Consider the following 17411-nt stretch of genomic DNA (forward strand, 5'->3'; position numbering starts at 1 on the left):
TTCTCTTTCTGATAGTTCTGTCTTCCCTGCCTGAAACCATGTCTTCCTAGTGCCTGAAAACTGAGGCAGAGCCATAGAAATGCAGGCAAGGATTTGGTGGTAGTATGGACTCAAATATGAGCCCAGAAGTCAACTGAGAAAACCTAAGCATAACTGCAGACTGAAGTAAAGTGGAAACTTTGTTGAAGCAGGCCTGTGTCTGTGACAGCCACTAGTCCATTCTGTCAACAGTGATCTTCTAAAAGAAGTGAGATTTGTATGGGGGAAGGAAGAGAATGAGACTGCTTGGCAAACCGAAGGAATGTGACTGTTCCAGGTATGGGGTAGCAGAAAAGTGTTGTGGTGTCACAAGTGAAAGGAGGAGATGTAGGATCAGATCCACAGGAGCATATATTAGCATTTTTACAGGAGAACTCTATAAAATAGAGGGGTGTGTGTGTGTGTAAAATTAAAAATCGTTGACAGTGTCAGTAGGTGGTGCTCAAGAAAATGCATAATTGTTTCTGAGTTCTGTAGAACTAATACAACTTCTTGTGCATTGCAAATAGCAAATTCAATGGAGCTACACTCATTTACACCAACTGAGGATCTGGTCCATAAGGTGCAGTGAAACTGGAGAAGTTTGAAGGAAGTTTTACTGGCCAAAGCCTATCAGGACCAAGGCTCCAGCTTGATGAGATTCCAATAGATGTATGTACATTCCTAACTGTGAACAAATCTCAAGTGATCTTTCAAAACATGAAAGTATCCTGCACAGAAGCTCTTCATACTAAAGCATTGGGCAGCTAGGCGTTCCTCAAAAGCAGAGCTATCTCTGGTACACATGGAATGAAAAGCAACAACAGTGGCAAATTAACAGTGGGCAAACGAGCTTTGGCATGCTTTAAAATCCTGGGAGGGCAGGTGGGAGCACAAGGGGAATGCAACTCAGATCTGGATACAGGCTGTTAGATCTGTGTTGTGTTTTTAGGGTACTGTACTCAAAGAGCAAATGTATCTTTTTATTGCAAGTTGCACGCCAAAGAGTTACACTGGGAAGTGCTCAAATTAAGCCTGCTCTATGAGTCCTTCCCGTGCTGAGGCATTACAGATCATGGTCATGTTTAATGTTCTAGTAATATGATATGTTCTGATGCAAAGGCCCAGGCTGTTTGTAGAAGAGGAACAGCAAAAGCAACCACATCATACACAAATAAAAACCCGATAGAGGGGGTTCTTCTCATAACTGCACTGAAACTATCCTAGAAAGCTGGATATTTGCCCTGTTCTTGTAGCTGGGTTGGTCCAAGGATGTGAGAGAGACAAGGGAGGTCAGATAATATCTTTTATTGGACCAACTTCTGTTGGTGGAAGGCACAAGCTTTCAACCTTCACAGATCTCTTCCTCCAGTCTGGAGAAGATTACTGGAGTGTCCAAGCTAATTACAAGGTGGGACACGCTTAAGCATAAGGGGTTCACACATGTTGTAGGAGATCACTTAAAATCAAGTGGGCAGTTAAGCATTAGCAGGCAGTACATACGGTGTGTTATAAATTGTTGTAAATGAGCCATAGAATCCGTGTCTCTTTTAAGTCCTTTTTTTAAGTGTCCAGCAGAGTTATGAATTTAATTCCCAGGCTTGCCTTTTTGAAGGTGTTGTGCGGGTTTCCTTTGAGGACGAGAACTGATAGGTCAGCTATGGATATATCTTTTATCTTTTTTTTCAGTGTGAGTTCTTTCGAGAGCGTAGTTATTGCCTGGTTTCTCATAGTTGTTTGTTGGGGCATTTGATGCACTGGCTGAGATACACCAAATGCTGTGACAGACATGTGTAGGACCCATGGATCTTGAAATGTGTGTGTGGCGGGGGGGGGGCATATTTATCATTGTAGCAGTGGAGGTATGTCTGGAAGTTTTGCATCTGTAGTTCTGGAGAGATGGTATAAATTAATGCCCCGAGGTATGAAGAGACCAATATACATAGCTGTCATGGCTGCCTCAGTCACATATTCATCTCCCCAGATGGTGTACATCTGTGCAATGCCCTTAATTGTTCTTTGGGAAATCAGCCCCAGTGCAAAAGCCACTATTCTTGCTCCTTTCATGTTACTTATTTGGAGTCAGTAGCCTCTCCTCCCTTAGCTCTTCACAGGACAGATTTATAGTCTCTCTTTTCTTTTACAAATAAAACCCGAAGTGCAGAAACAAAGAAGGAATAATGCAGCACAGACGTGTCTGCTGCAACGTTCTCTATAATTACTGTCATTAACGCAGGTCTGGGAGGGAGAGCCAGAGAGGTTGTTAATATATCTTCAGAAGGGGAGAAAAGATGGACCAGTGGTTGGGGAGCTGCCACAGGACTGGGGAGACAGGTGCTCAATTCCTTCATCTACCCCAGACATTCCGTGTGACCTTGGACAAGTCGCTTAGCCTCTCTGTGCCGCAGTTCCCCCTCAGTAGAATGGGAATAATAGTATTTCCCTTTCTCAGAGGGATTTTGAGGATAAATACATTGCAGATTGCAAGGCTCATATACCGCAGTAATGGTGGTGGAGTTATATAAGCACCTAAGATGAATAGATGGTGATGAAATCATCCTTAGTGCTCATATAATGCCATGTAAAATGTGGGTGGGAAGAAGAGAATGCTTATGAGAGAACATGCATGTATCTGTTATGACTAGCTCTGCACTTGCCATTATGGACAGAAAAATGCTACCATCTTACTCAGCCTCTAGTATCTGCTGCCTGTGTTTCTCACAAGTAGTAATGAGTTCATTTGCAGACAAGTTTTACTCGAACTGGCACTGCAGGGTCAGTACACCTATGGCAGAATGAGTGGGAGTCTATTCTCCTAGTGCATGATCAGCAAAATTGCCAGCTAAGTTCTGGTATCAGACTCCTTGTTACTGGTGAGAATTGCAGTGGCAGAAATAACAGCTGGATTTCTCAGATTCCCAAATTGGTTTTGCAGAGCTCACAGCTTGAAAAGCTGTCTCAGTGAGCAAGCTTTGTACATGGGATCTGGAAGCTGTTGAGTGAGAATAAATCTGGAACCAACCCCTAATGCCTCTTTGATTTTTGTCCTGATGCTAAGTGTGCTTTAAGAAATTCCTACGTGGTAATTAAGCTTGGTGGGAAGAAGCCACCAGTGTGTGTAACACATGTGAGTCAAGGGTTATGATTGCTTAATCTTCATAAAATATTAATTCCAAGATGCACCTGTGCTGGGGCCTTTATTTTAGTAGATGCTCTCATCGCTACTGCGTGTGTTCAACAGGCAGGCAAGCACCTATTATATCCATAAAAATACCTGTGGGAAGGGAAGGGACGGGGGAACTGTGAAGTGATGAAACCAAGTTCAAAGGGAGAAAGAGGGGGACTAGCTGCCCACCAGCACCTGGAAGTTATGGCAAAATGGGATGACTCAAGGGGAGTAACTGGGAGCTAGCCTGACCACTACGGGAGGGGAAAGCTTTCCTTATATTTCTCTTATCAGTGGGGTGCTATTGGTTCACTTTCAGCTCCTGCAGGTTGGCCTCTTTTAGTTCTCTGGGTCCCTCTCCCAAGAGAAGGGTAAATCAACCCTGTGTGTATGCTTTGAATGTTATCTAGTATAATACTTTGTGCTGCTGCCCATGGTGTCACCTCTCAAGAGTTGGAGATGTCTGAGACTGTGCAGGTCAGCTTCCCTACGGAGGCTAAATCAGTGACACAGAGTCTGGTTATAGTCTGAGTGTAACTTGCTTTATTTACACACGTGCACCGGTCCTGACGAGATGGTCGAACAGCATACAGGCAACCCCTTCTTCCAGATGTCTTAGCCCAATTTCCAATGCCTGCTCTGCTTCAGGACTTGACTCTAATCAGAGCCCCAGACTCAGTCTCCCGCTGCTCACATCGCTCCCTCTCACCCAAAGCTGCCTCTATGCAAAAGCTCTGTCCATAACCAGAACTGCGAACAGCACAGCACGCCTGCCCGAGAGTCAACACTTGCTTGCATGCTGAGAGAGAGAATCTAGACGACTACATGAGATAGTGACACTTTTTGTGGCACCTTTCATCCCAGCAACTTAAAGTGCTTTGCACACATGAACTTAGCTTCACAACACTACCATGAAGAAGTTTCATATTATTATCCTCATCAGCTAGTTCAATTAATGCTGCTGGGCCTGCAGTGACTTGGGGTGGTCATGGGAGTCCTGCCATTGCTATTGTGAGGTTTGCTGCTTGTGTTGCATTGCTGTGTGCTGTTGAACATGAGCTACTGTTGCTGGTGGAGAGGTGTCAGGGGATAAGAACTTGAGCCCCCTGAGGAATCTGGTCATGTTTCCTTGTCACAGCACTGCCTGGGTCACAGTCCAAGTTCCCCTGTTGTAATGCAAGGCCCGTGTCAATAACGCATTTGATCGTTGGCTGTTTTGTTTTAATTCCACTGTGTAATCATGGAGAGGCCTGGAATTGATGTGGGGTTATGACATCTCTGGACTGGATAAATGCATTGAGCCTTTGGACTAGTGCCTTTCTAACATCACCTGCACTCTGCTCAGATTGCCCAGTAACGCCCCATCGTACTGCATAGGCCAAGTTAAAGTGAATCCGGTGCTCAGGAAAGGTGTCCGGTTGACAGCTGTGGAGAGTGAAGGCTTCTATCCACAAAACAGGTACAGGTCAGGCAGTGACAACACAAGATTCCCCACCCTGCCCCATCAATATGCCTTGCCCCTGACATGGAGGGGGACCACCTCTAACAGGGAAATGGTAGTTCAGCTTCCATGTCTGTTGAAATGCTTGGCCTCTCTGCTGAGACTGCCAATAAGCAGGCCATTCAGACCTTAGAGTCATAGATTCCCAGGCTAGAAGGGACCACTGTGATTCTCTAGCCTGACCTCTTGTACAACACAGCATCCCTAAAATGATCCCTAGAGCTTTTCTTTGAAAAGCTGCAATACACCACTGACTTTCTCCCCCTGCCCCCATCATAAACTGTGACCTCCCTACCAGCCACTTTCTCCATTCCCCGATGGATAGGTCCTCTTCCAGTTGTCCTATCTTAACAGTGGAGACGAAACCAACCTTGCTGTCATCTGACCCCTTTGAGGATACAAATCTTTAGCATCAGTTGCAAAGGCTTACCAGTGCTTCTGAAAAGGAAAATATCAGCTGAGTTTAGCCACCAGCTCTGCAGGGAAGTCTCGTTTTCATATTGCTGTCTGAGACACACACAGGAAGGGTGCTGTGCTCAGTCAAAATGTTTCTGCATGGCAGTTTAAAAACCCAGCAGTTCCAGGTGAGTGTATACAGCCCTCTATTCCAGCTCAGAATCCACAGTACTCTAAATACAAGCTCCATGGCACTTTCACTACTGCAAGCCTTTAAGAACTCTCCAAGGAAAACATCACACCAAATTAATCTGCCGTCAAGTGGAAATTCTATATTATTTGCATTTGCCAGTGGGCTGCATGGGGCTGTAATTGCATTCTGAAGTCAATATCTCCTTCCAGTTGTTCATGAGATAGAATGTGGTCAATTGGATGTAAAAGGGAAACCTGACTACAGAGCTGCTGCTTTGGATTTGGTAGGTGCATTGTCTGGTTTTGCTCTGACATGAGGTTAGCGTTCCTTTATCAAAGGGAAAGATGGGGAATGTGAACAGAACAGGCACTAGATGCCAGAGGATCTGGATTCCTCTCCTGGCATTGCTACTGATTTGCGGTATGTCAGTAGGGCAGTTTGCTTAACATCTTCGGGCCTCGATTTCCCCATATGTAAAATGGGGCTAACATTACGTACCTACTCACTGAGGGGTTGTGAGACTTGAACCAATTATTTGCCAAGTGTTTTGAGACACTGGGGTTAAAAGCCAATGGAAATGGAAGCTATTGTTGTTTCTGTATAAAATAGCAGCGTTCAGAACATGGCTTTGGGCTCTAACTGTGTTGCATTAGTAATTTCACAGCTGTGCATCAGCTTCCAGCGTGTGACTGGGACCTCACATATCTGTTGATCGTTATGAGGGTCTGAGAGTGTGTGGGGTGGTTGTGAGGAACCCCAACTAACCTACAAGGGCTTGTTGGGGTTCCAACGAGTCCACTAAGGCTTGCCGGGGAGAGAGGGGATCCAATGAAGGGGCCAGATGGTCAGCTGTTATGAATTGGCATAAGTCCAGTGGAACGACATTGACAGGCACCAGCTGAGGATCTGGCTTGTATTTCCGCAGGAGGTGAAATTTCAAACTCTCAAACTCTCCCTGCTCGCCCCATATGGATTTCTCCAGGCAACTGCAGCATAGTCCGGGTTCATCTATCTTGCAAGAGGTACAATCTTCCGGGAGGCAACCTGTATCTCTTGGTCTGTAATCAGAAGACATCTCCCCATCTAAAATCTGAGGGGATCTGCTTCTCTTCCTTTCTCCCTCGCTAATCGCATGTCTAGATCCTGAAGCTGCTTGAGGAAGCCGGAATTGGGACAGACCCCTCGATGTTTACACACAGCCTGAATTGCATCAACAAGGGTCTTGTTTTCACAGATCATTAAGAAAGCAAGTACAAGTGTTGCTGATCGGCTGATCCCCATTGCACAGTGAACTAATACTCTGCCTGAAAATAAGAGAGAGAGAGCAGGTGTCACTATTTTACACCGTATCTGCTGATGAAGTTCATCCAGGCTGAGCTTGGCCGGGCTACTGCTGGCAAACTCGCTGCAGACAGGAGTATCTAGACTTTCATGATCAGACCAGACATGGTACATCATCTGTGAGGGAATGTAGTCTGATGGTTGAGGATAGACAAACTCAGGGTATGTCTACATTGCATCTGAGGGCAAACCTCCCAGCCCGGGTTCCCAGACTCATGCTAGTGCACTCAAAATACCTGAGTAGATGGTCCTTTGACATTGAGGCTCAGGCTCTGAATCTCACCTCCACCTGCCAAGGCTTCAGAGCCTGAGTTCCAGCCTGAGCCACAACATCTACACAGTTACTTTTAGCAGGCTAGCACGAGCTCTGCTCGTGCAAGCCTATGGTCCCAGGTGCAGTGTAGACATGTCCTCCAAGGTTCTATAGTGGGCCACTGGCTTATTTGGCAAGTCATTCATCACTCCAGATGCAGACGCAGATAGGGGAGTAAGGAGGTGTAAGGACCTGTACTTGACCCCACAGTGCCAGACCCTACTCACCATCCTGTGCAAGTGGGTGCAGAGTGAAGGTGGATCCTCCCGCAATGAACCTGCCAGTGGAGCTAAGCTAGCACGAAGGGGGAAGGGATGCATGCCAGAAGAAGGGCTGGAACAGCTTACTTCTACCATGAAACAAGGAGGGAGGAGGGACTGAACTGTGACTGAGTTGCCATTTGGTCCCTCTCCTCATGACAAACTGGAAGGTGCCAATTCAGCCCTTCACCCCTCTATGTTTGGGTTTCCTCATCCACAGTAGTGGGAACTATACTCATCCTTCTGCAAAGCTTTTTGGCTCACAGGGCTGCCCATGAAATGTGGGCAGAGAGCCTTTCCGTGGAAGCGGGTATAGAAAGGCGCAGTATTACTAGAAGAGCGGGCTGCAAAACTCTGAATTTCAAAATTTCCCAACAAAAAAGTGAACCAACTTTTTGCAAATTTTCCCCATTGTTTTACCAGCTGTGTTTATCTGCCTGCAGCGCGGAGGGGAAGACTTTTCAGAGGTGCTGACGCCTCTCGGAGCTGAGAGAGAAAATTAAGTCCTAACTGGTATTTCTTTGAGGAAAGTAGCCTGACATTTGAATAGGCTGTCTGCACTCATTTGAATATGCTTTGCTCTTTGCTTTTTCCTTTTACAACAAGGGCTTAGCAATTGCTGCTATCCCTATATGACATCCAGTTCATTCTTTACTAGCAGGTAACTTTACAAATGGATAATTGACTATCTTGAGTGTGCCACTGATTTCAGTAATGTGCAAACTATGGGAAGAGCAGTACAGCAAATCCTGCAGTGTGTCACCATCCTGTCCTGGAGAGACCCTCTCTAGGTATGATTGGGTAGTTCACTTTCCACAGCTGTTCTGTACTTGAGTTCTTTTCTCCTCCATTCAAACTAGTGGGAGTGCCACTCAGCACTCACCACTATTCAGGATCCAGCCCAAATGGGGAATGGGAGTTTTATAGAAGCAGGTCTGAGACCAACTCATTTTCCAAAGGCCACTAATCCATCGAATTTCCTGCTTACCAAATGCTATTCATCCAACTCAGCTAGATGTTGTTAGAATATGTTACAACTTATGTCCAGAAGAAAGTGAGAACAACTGATCCCAGTGGGTCAGAAAATATCCCATTTTGTTGTCCCTTGGAGGCAGATTACAACCATTGCGGTTATTGTAAGCCTTTAAAATGCAGAGGTGTTTGATGATGTGGCCATTGTACAGCCTAGAGCTTGTCAGGGTTTGTCCTTGGTTTGTTCCTTCTAACAGCATGTTAGCTTCTCTATTCTCAGGGATCAGGAAAAAAGGGCTTGTCTACACTTGAAATGGGACAGCTGCGCCACTGTAGTGCTTCAGTGTAGACACTACCTGTGCCAACAGGAGGCATTTTCCCATTGGCGTAGGTAATCCACCTCCCCCAGAGGTGCTAGCTAGGTCAACCTGGCACTGTGGGCGCTGAGGGTTAGATTGGCTTAATTAAAACACTCGGGCGTGGATTTGTCAAGTATCCAAGTGACCTATTTAAGCCAACTTAATTTTCCAGTGTAGAGCAGGCCAAAGATACCCCTGTTGGATTATGTCAATCTGTCCAGCCAAAGAAACTTGTTTGCTGTGCCTGTCTCCCTGGCTGTTAATACCTTGTACTCTGTGCATTGGCTTGCATCTCATATTTCATTGCTTTTGTGACACAGCTTTTATTTAAGGAGCTTATAGCAACAGTTGCAGTTTTGACTAATGACGACCTCATCGTCACATGCTCAGAGAATGAGCGAGCATGTGGTTTAAAACCTCTTCCTGTCAGCAGGGTCAGAGAAGGTTTCATGCCACAATGGCCTGTGTCTGATGAGACTGTCACCTTTCACTATCCTGGCATAAGAAACCTGAGCCCTGCCTCTAAATATAGACATGGCTTCAACAGAAAGAAAAGGACAAACATAGGCTACAAGGAAGTAGTACAAACTCTGCTCTGCTGAGAGCAGATACGGATCAGGCTTTCAAACTTTTTTAAAAAATCTCTTGTGTTGATCTTGCAATTAAAAAAATATCAGCTGCTGCTTGGGTTATCCTTTTCCCTTTTCATCTACAGATTTCAGAAATGACTGTGAGCCGCAGCATGATCCCCTTTCTCATGCTGAATTGTATTTTACACCGTGAATAGTTCCATTGAAGTCAATGGGAGTATTTGCAAAATAGGGCAATATGTGCTGTCAGGGAAATGGCCTTTAAAAGAGAATTCCTTGCACTGCTTCATTTTCAAAGTTCTGTGCCATCATCAATCCTCACAATACCCCTGGTAGGCAGATAGGTTTTGCATTGCTCTCCTCATTTTAGAGAGGGGGCAGTTGAGACCCAGGTAAGTTTGGACTGGGATTTTCAAAGGAGCCTAAAGGAGATAAGCACACAACTCCTGTTAAAAGTAAGTAAGAATCAGGTGCCTAACTCCCACTGGTTTCTTTAAAATCCAAGCCTAAATTGCTTGCACAAGGTCAAACATCAAGTTAGTGGCACTGGGAGACTCCAGGAGTTCTTGCATACCTCAGCCCCAAATGGTGGAAATCTTGGAAGAAAGGATGTTCCTGGAAGAAGCCAGGGACACTTTCTTTTATGTGTCTGAAAAACACTGTACATGTTTATGAAGCTCTAGAAATAATATTAAAATGTCCAGGGTTTGAGCTACATCCAGAAAAGAAGGTCCTACTGGTTTGTGTCTGACCCAGCACTAGAGCCATAGAACAATTTGGATCTAAATCCAAACTGTCCCTGAAATTCAGCGTGGTTAAAATAGGAGACTGTTCTGAGTCTCTTTGTCCTTGGTTCAGGTCAGACTTGGCAGGCAGAACTCCATTTGTTGGCTTTGGGCTTGTGTACATGGTAAATTAGTGAGCGGCTAACCAGGCGTGTGAATCTACAGCATTCTAGCTTGCTGCGCTGTGTGGATCCTGCCACCATGCACTGAAAGTGCCATAATGTGCTTTGACTTTGACTAAAATTTCCTGTATGGAACTTTTAGTGCATGATAGCAGGGTCCACATGGTGAGTTAGCTTGCGTTGTAGATTCACCCCCCTCGCTTGCCATGCACTAGCTTGCCATACAGACAAGACCTTGGAGGGTGAGACTGCAATCAGCAAAGTGACTGTGGTTTTTTTTTTAAATGTTAGGTTCCATATTTATTCTCACTCAATGACTCTTCCATCTCAAGTATGCCCAGTCTCCACAGGTGCTGGAAGTAGGGGTGCTTCTGTATGTCCTGATGTGAAGTGGTTTCCATTATATAGAGGACTTACAGTTTGGTTCAATGGCTCTCAGCACCCCCACTATAAAAATTGTTCCAGCACCCCTGTCAGTCTCCACATTTAATCTGGGGTCTGGAGACCAAGCTGTGGTTTTTCCTCCTTATGCACCCCCCAAAGATTCCACCACTGGAACTTACGTGACCCCTTTTTTGTTAGGGATGCAGGATAAAGCCAGAGGTCCCTCTCCTCTTCAGGGCTAGGAGCAGCAGACCTTTGATTTTATCAGTGAGTGAGTAGATATGTCTCAAATACAAAGAGAGAATGGAGACAGTAAGAAGGTGCTGATTTTTCATATTTGCTTCTCTGACTATATCTTCACTTTAAATGACTCCTTTTCATATCAGCTATTAGTTTCTGAAGGTCTCCCACCAAGACTATAGACCAGCCTATGATTGGCTTTAGAGCTAATCTACCTAGCTTTCTAAAGCACTCATCACCATGGCATGTAGATTAAGATAATTTACCTCCTTTATATTTTCAGTCTTTATTCCTGGCTGCTGTCCTTTGTTGCATAGAGATTAGGATGAATTCTGTTGCTGACAATAAAGTGACTGTTTGATGCAGATAAATCATTCACATGAAATGATTTCATTAGTGTGAAATTGCTCTAATGAAAGAGGATTTTAATTTACTATGTGATTGTTTTGCAGCAAACAAATGAATGTTAAACTTGAGTAAGGGGGAAAAAAGCCATGTTGCTATTTAGCTCTTCTTACAGGCTGTGATCCTTGTCTGATAGCAGTTGATATAAATGGGATAAGTGCAATCTGAACTCACCATGATGTATTGCACTTGTTTTACTGAATAGAGCCTGAAATGGGTATGTTCTGGATGGCAGACCTGAGCACTTCTGATGGCAGAATATTACCGAAGCCTCTAGCAGGGAAGCAGCTAGTAAAGACACCTTGGCGTCTGGTATCCATGCTCCAGGTCCTCATTCCCAAAATAGAGTAAGCAGAGAACTAGACATGCCATGGATGGATGAAGACGTGTCATCTGATTGGGATTTGCATAGAACAGTAATACTTCCTTTCTAACAACGGATTATGGCTATTATCTCAGATTCGTCCCTGATGTAACTCCACTGACTTGACAGGGCTTCACCAGGGATGAATTTTGCAAATTCAACTTTGTTGGCCAAATTCAAGTTGGAAAATTAAATGTTGTTAAACAAATTAGACATTACAGCACATAAGATCTGATTGTCCTTTTTGTTACCCATCATTAACTGAGCTGAATGCCTTGAATTAGCCTTTGCTTCCTCATAGGACTGAGCTAATTTGGGTTAAAACCGTGAACCAGCTCTTCAGCCAGTGTAAATAGGCCCTGCCCCATTGACTTCAGTGGAGTAACATCAATGTACAACAGCTGAGGATCTGGCCTATTCTACGTACTGTGAATCTTCTCACTTACCCTTGTTTTTCTCATCACTTGTTTCATTTTACCCACTACCATAAAGCTATGGGCAGAACCAATTATCTGTGTCTTTACTATCAGCTGAACAATAGCAAAGGCCGACTTCCAACATAGGGCTCATCTACACGGCATAGCAATGCTCACTAGAGGAATGTGATTTCTACGTTAATGCACCCAAGGGAACTTTTGGTTCATGACAGCAGGGCATACAGGGGACAGTTAGTACACAACGCTTTAGAAATCAGCCCCTCTAACACACTTTGCTGTGCTGTGTAGACAAGCCCTTATGCTGTATCGCGCCTTTTATCTGGGGGTTTGAAAATGCTCTACAGATGTGGCTAAGAATTGTGATCAGGTGGGGAAAGTGAGAGGTTAAATGACATGCCTAATGAGCCTGCAGCTGATTCAAGGAGGAAAATTCTTGTTAAGTCACTGGGCCGCTCTGCCTCCCTTATGGGGAGACCAACTTTTGCATTTCCACCAGCACGATGTTAGAAGAATGGTCTTTTCTGAGCACCCATAATTTCAATGAGTTAATTGATGGTTTTCATCTGCTTGTTTAAAATATGTGCACAGACCAATAAAAAGAAAATCCTGTATTTGCAAACCTTTCTCTCTGCATGCAGATAGTCTAATAATTGTCCATGGACTTCTCTCATCTGTGCTCACAGATTATTTTTCTCCTTCTGCAGACTTTATCAAAACCTGCAGATGTGCATTCACGTTTAGTTATAGTCTGAAAAAATGCAAATTGTACACATTCCCATGCAAAGGGGCGAAATTGATAGTCATGGTGGTGTTCTCTCCCCTAGCGCCTTCTCCTATCTGAAGCAAACAAGTTCAGTAAAAGATCAGCCGGAAACATTTCTGGCTGCATGGATTAGCTTGCTTGGAGGAGACTCCTCTCACTTGCTGACCCATGAATGGGGATTCTCAAACTACCATGGTAGTTACATTGTCAGTTGAAACCAACAGTTGTACTAACTGTGTGCCATAGGGCCATGCAGGTACGGAGTGGCTGGTTTTCAAGCAGGGCACAAGCCAAAGAAGCTGGAATGGTGGCACCTCATAAAATAGTGCTCTCATGGCCTGGCTACAGCAGCAGCCTCTGTGACAGTCAAGATGTAAGAGGTTGCACATTGAGGGTGACAGATGCTCCTTTACTTACCAATACTCCAGAACAGTATTGGTGGAAAGGAGGTCAAGAGTGTCCAATACTTAAGACAACAGTTCCCCTTTAAGGATACAATAGAGCTCCCACTGAAGACAAACAAAACCAAACCTACCCCACTGGGAACATCTCCTGATCAGTTACACTAGCGTAAATCTGGAGTCACTCCGATTTCAGTGGCATTACTCTGGATTTACAATGGTGTAACAGAACAGAATCTGGCCTCAAGTGTAATTCTAAAGATAAAGTATTTGATTCACAGCTTAAAAAAACCAGTATGTGTGTGTGTGCATCATATATACTTAAATGTGACTCAGTATCATCCTGGATGAACAAGTTAATAAAAAATACCTTCTAAAAAGCTGTGTGGAACTAATTAGTCATAATTAAGTGGGAGTTCTACCAAACAGTTTCTCGATCAAACAAAAATACCATGGTATATCCTGACTTTAAAATGAACGGCCCTCGTGTTACCTGGTACATTTCTGTTGTCGTGCATCAGTACTTTTAAGTAAATGCAGCTATTTTTTCCCCCCTCTTCTAAAAGATATGGGATGGGATAACACACCCATCCCTCCTTTCTTTCCTGTGCAGGCCCTGGATATTGAGCTGCTGAGTTGCTGTAGCTCAGGGAATTGTGCTTCCAGAACATCTTGTTTGTATATGTATCAAACTCTGCCACCCCTTAAAAAAAAAACCAACTTAAAATGATGACTGTCAGCAGCAGCTGGATTGAGTGGTTTTTTTAATTTGATTTTCTCTCCATTTCCAGCACTCCTTCTGGCATGTGGACTCGGGGAGTTCAGTAAAGTAATATCTATAGCCGTAACACTCGGACTAAATATCAATTCTAGCTATGATTAGTTCAGCTGTGATTACCTTATACCCATACTGTAGTTCCATGGGGCAACAATCTAGTCTATTTTCTTAACTGTTCCACTTTCAGTATTCTGGAATGTACCCAGAAAGGCTTTGTATTTCCTTTGTGGTCAAAGTTGTACTAACATTATCTGAGGGGAAGGGAGCCTGTAAGTCAGCTTGGTTCTCATGTTTTATTCCTTTGTATATTCTCTATGCTAGAATTTACAATGGAGTCTACCTTTCTTCAGGGGGCTGACTTAATTTGTAAATAGCACACACTGTAGTAGAAATGGGTCCAGATCCAAACTCCCTCAACTTTGGTGGTGGTTTTGAATGCCAAACATAGACCTCAGCTTTTCAAAGCCCAAGTAAATCTTTATGATGGGACAGATCAAGTCTTCCAAATAGCCTCTGAACTTCTGGGTGTTCACAATCCAGGTCCAAATTTTGCTGCTTAGGACTAACCCTAGAGTGTAGTAGCTATGGACCTTGATGTCAGGTACATCCTACCCTAATAATTACTGTTTAGGATCTATGTTGCTGTAAAACCTTGTAATTGTTGAAACAGAACAGGCCTTTAGGTGCATAATTACCATTTGTGTAAATCTGTAATCACTTAACTTTGTGGTGCTGTGGAAAACCCTCCCGTTAAAGATTTGCACTTAACTATCTGGATTCACCACAGGGTATATGCCTCCTGACCACAGAGAGAGTCCACTCACGAAGATTGTCCTGGCAGAAAGCAGATGCAACCTGCTCTCCCCTAGGGGGCCAAAAGGGGCCGACCATAGCTCAAGAAATGGCAACACCTTTCCCCCACATTTGCTATCATGCTAATTACTTCGAATGCTGAGTGTACAGCTGCATACCTCATTTGTTTGAAAAATCTGGCCCTAAGTTCTTCTGTGCCGTATAATATTTCAGACCACTGGCTTCCTGGCATTGAAGTAGACTGCAGATTTGAAAGTGGTTTGAGCATTGGCCTGCTAAACCCAGGGTTGTGAGTTCAATCCTTGAGGGGGCCATTTAGGGATCTGGGGCAAAAATTGGGGATTTGGTCCTGCTTTGAGCAGGGGGTTGGACTAGATGACCTCCTGAGGTCCCTTCTAACCCTGATATTCTATGATCTCTTTTTCCTCATGAGAAGTTTGAGTTTTTCTTGCTGGTGCATAAGGGCTGGTGATGTTTATTCCCACCCATAGTGCCACATCTTTTAAATTTGCCTCTATTTTTTCCAAGGACCAGATGTAAAGAAACTGTGATCTGTAACCTGCAGAAAATGCACTCGCATAGGGGTGTGTGATTGTGGTTTAAAGACATGCTAGTCTAATGGCTCTGCATGCTATATACTACACCCCAGGGACAGATCACTCCACAGGTGCTGGGAGCAATTATGAGTGCTGGTGGGCACTGAATCTTCACAGTGAATTAGCAGAGATGTTACTGTAATTGTGAGACCTATGAAGATGGGTCTTAAAGATGCCCTTATTCCTGTGTTGTGGGCTGGCGGTAGCCACACTAACTGCGTGCAGCTTATTTTCCCCCACAGCACACAGCCTGGCTGCTCCAACTGAGTACTGGGGTTCAGGATTTGGATCTCTAAATGCCGCAGAAAGAGACTCTGGACTTGATCTAAACCCCACTGAAGTCCATAGGAGTCTTTGTGTCACTAGGCTTTGGAGAAGCACTTCCATGAAGAGTAAGTTGTGAGCATAGTGGGAGATATAAAAGTAGATTTCAGTTGTAGCGAGGCTTTGTGTCTCCTTCTCTTGGCAGGGCTAAGGTTTGAGTGAGAAAATACTCACTAACTGGTTTACCAGACTAGCTGTGGGACTATGGGTAGTGGCTGTGTGACCAGGTGGATTAGGTATTTCAATTCCCACCCATCTCTACTTGGAATCTGCTTGTGCTGAATGCTAGCTGATGACTTGCTCTGCTTGTTTTTATGCTGAAGCCACGTAACATGCATAGCCAGTGTTGTTACCTCGTGGAGAATTCAACGCTGCTCTTATATATCTGGCAGCCTGATAGAAGTAAATGCTGAGATCAAAATGTGGATCATCGTCTGCTTCTATTCCATAATAATCTACAGGCAGGTCTCTGTAGAATTTAGCTCCAGTGTCAATATGAAATCTGCCAGCTGCAGCATTCACAATGTGGGTGATACCCATTCGGCGCAGCTGCTCTTTGTCCCGAGCTGTAAATCTGAAAGAAGGAACACTTGAGTATGCAGGGTGTTGTGCAAGGATTTCTCTGCCCACTGCCCTACAAACCTCTGGGCCAATCTATAGTGGAATTGTGCTGCTGTCGGCTACTGCGCTGATTGTTGTTACAGTGCAGACGCTAGGTGCTTTGAAATACCAGCAAACTGGCACGGCTCGCTTTTTCCCCCATCAATATGTTTTTTTCAGCACAAACTGGATCTTGTGAATTTTTCATTTCCATCAGGTTTTTTTCAGGTTTTCATTGGAAAACCCACATTTTTTCCAAGAAAACTTTTAAAAACGTATCATTATTATTTAAGCACTGGTAGCGTGCCTAGCTGCTGTACTGATGCAGTCCTGATGCAGTGCTTCTCTACTACTACAGAGGAGATGAGGTCCATGCTCACTTTTGGCTTTAGGATTAGAGGAGGTGTAAAGCTGGCTTCTCCTCCCCTGTCCTTTAGATCCTGCCCTAGGCATAGTTCAACCAGGCCCAAGGATTGGGCCCCCCATTAACAGATGATTCCCAAACCTTCCATTCTCAGGTGATTTCATTTGACAGAGCCCCCATTTATCTCCTAGTTCTTGTCTCATTTTGAGGTCAGGTTCTTTAGAAGAATCTCACTTACAAGTCTCCCACGTAGAGGTTTGGCCAGACTTCATTCACATGGCCAGTGGAAGGTTGATGTGCCCACAGCAGACGTTGAAGCTCTGTCAGAGGTGGCGTCTGGTAATTGCTCTGGCTTCTGAGGGTCAGGCTCGAAGCGCTTCGTATCCTGGGGCGCAGTAAGTCATCTTTGCATAACAAATCAAAAGCCATTCTGAAATACAGAATAGAGAAGACATACCCCCCCTGTTTATACAGTGTTTCATTCTCCCTCCCACTCAAAAACTCACCTACAATTACAATAACAACTTACAAGATTCCTGCATCAAAGAGCTTACTATCTGTTTGTTCTGTGTTTTGTGTCCTGATCCATGACAAGGGCTCCTAGCTATTACTGCAATATAAATAATAATAATAATAATATATTCAGCTGTAAGGGCTGTATTGTGATAGCACTGAGCAGTTCTGTTCCAGTGACCCGACCCAATGTCCTCATGACAAACTGCCATAGTAGGAAGGAATGGTAGGACTGGACAGAACAAGTCTGACTAATGAGCAACTTCACAGACTTGTGGATGTTAGCACTTTGGAGATCATAAATTTTATTTCACTTACTTTCCTCCTTCATTCCTTTTCTCTCTCCTTTCTAAACTTCTAGTCTTGAAATAAATGTTGGAACTGCAGAAAGAAAACGAAACTGCAGGCTTTGC

The 17411-nt window shown here is 44.3% G+C and overlaps 1 protein-coding gene across 3 annotated transcripts in view; it reads right to left on the reverse strand.

The window, feature by feature from the left end:
• Positions 1-1311: 1311 nt before the first annotated feature.
• The window catches only part of LOC140914693 (dual specificity protein phosphatase 13B-like), a 36534-nt gene continuing 20434 nt past the window's right edge, over positions 1312-17411 (reverse strand). For 2 of the 3 annotated variants that reach the window (XM_073353174.1, XM_073353175.1), the window contains exons 2-4: positions 16724-16915; positions 15875-16095; positions 1312-6578 (exon numbers count right to left, since the gene is read on the reverse strand). In XM_073353174.1, the coding sequence (XP_073209275.1) occupies positions 6358-6578; positions 15875-16095; positions 16724-16914 (633 nt within the window). In that variant the 5' untranslated portion in view covers position 16915 and the 3' untranslated portion in view covers positions 1312-6357. Of the gene's footprint in view, positions 6579-15874; positions 16096-16723; positions 16916-17316; positions 17367-17411 lie in introns of those variants that run through there. The other variant, XM_073353176.1, reaches the window with a different exon arrangement.

This window comes from Lepidochelys kempii, chromosome 7 (genome assembly GCF_965140265.1).
Source record: "Lepidochelys kempii isolate rLepKem1 chromosome 7, rLepKem1.hap2, whole genome shotgun sequence".
Lineage (NCBI taxonomy): Eukaryota > Metazoa > Chordata > Testudines > Cheloniidae > Lepidochelys > Lepidochelys kempii.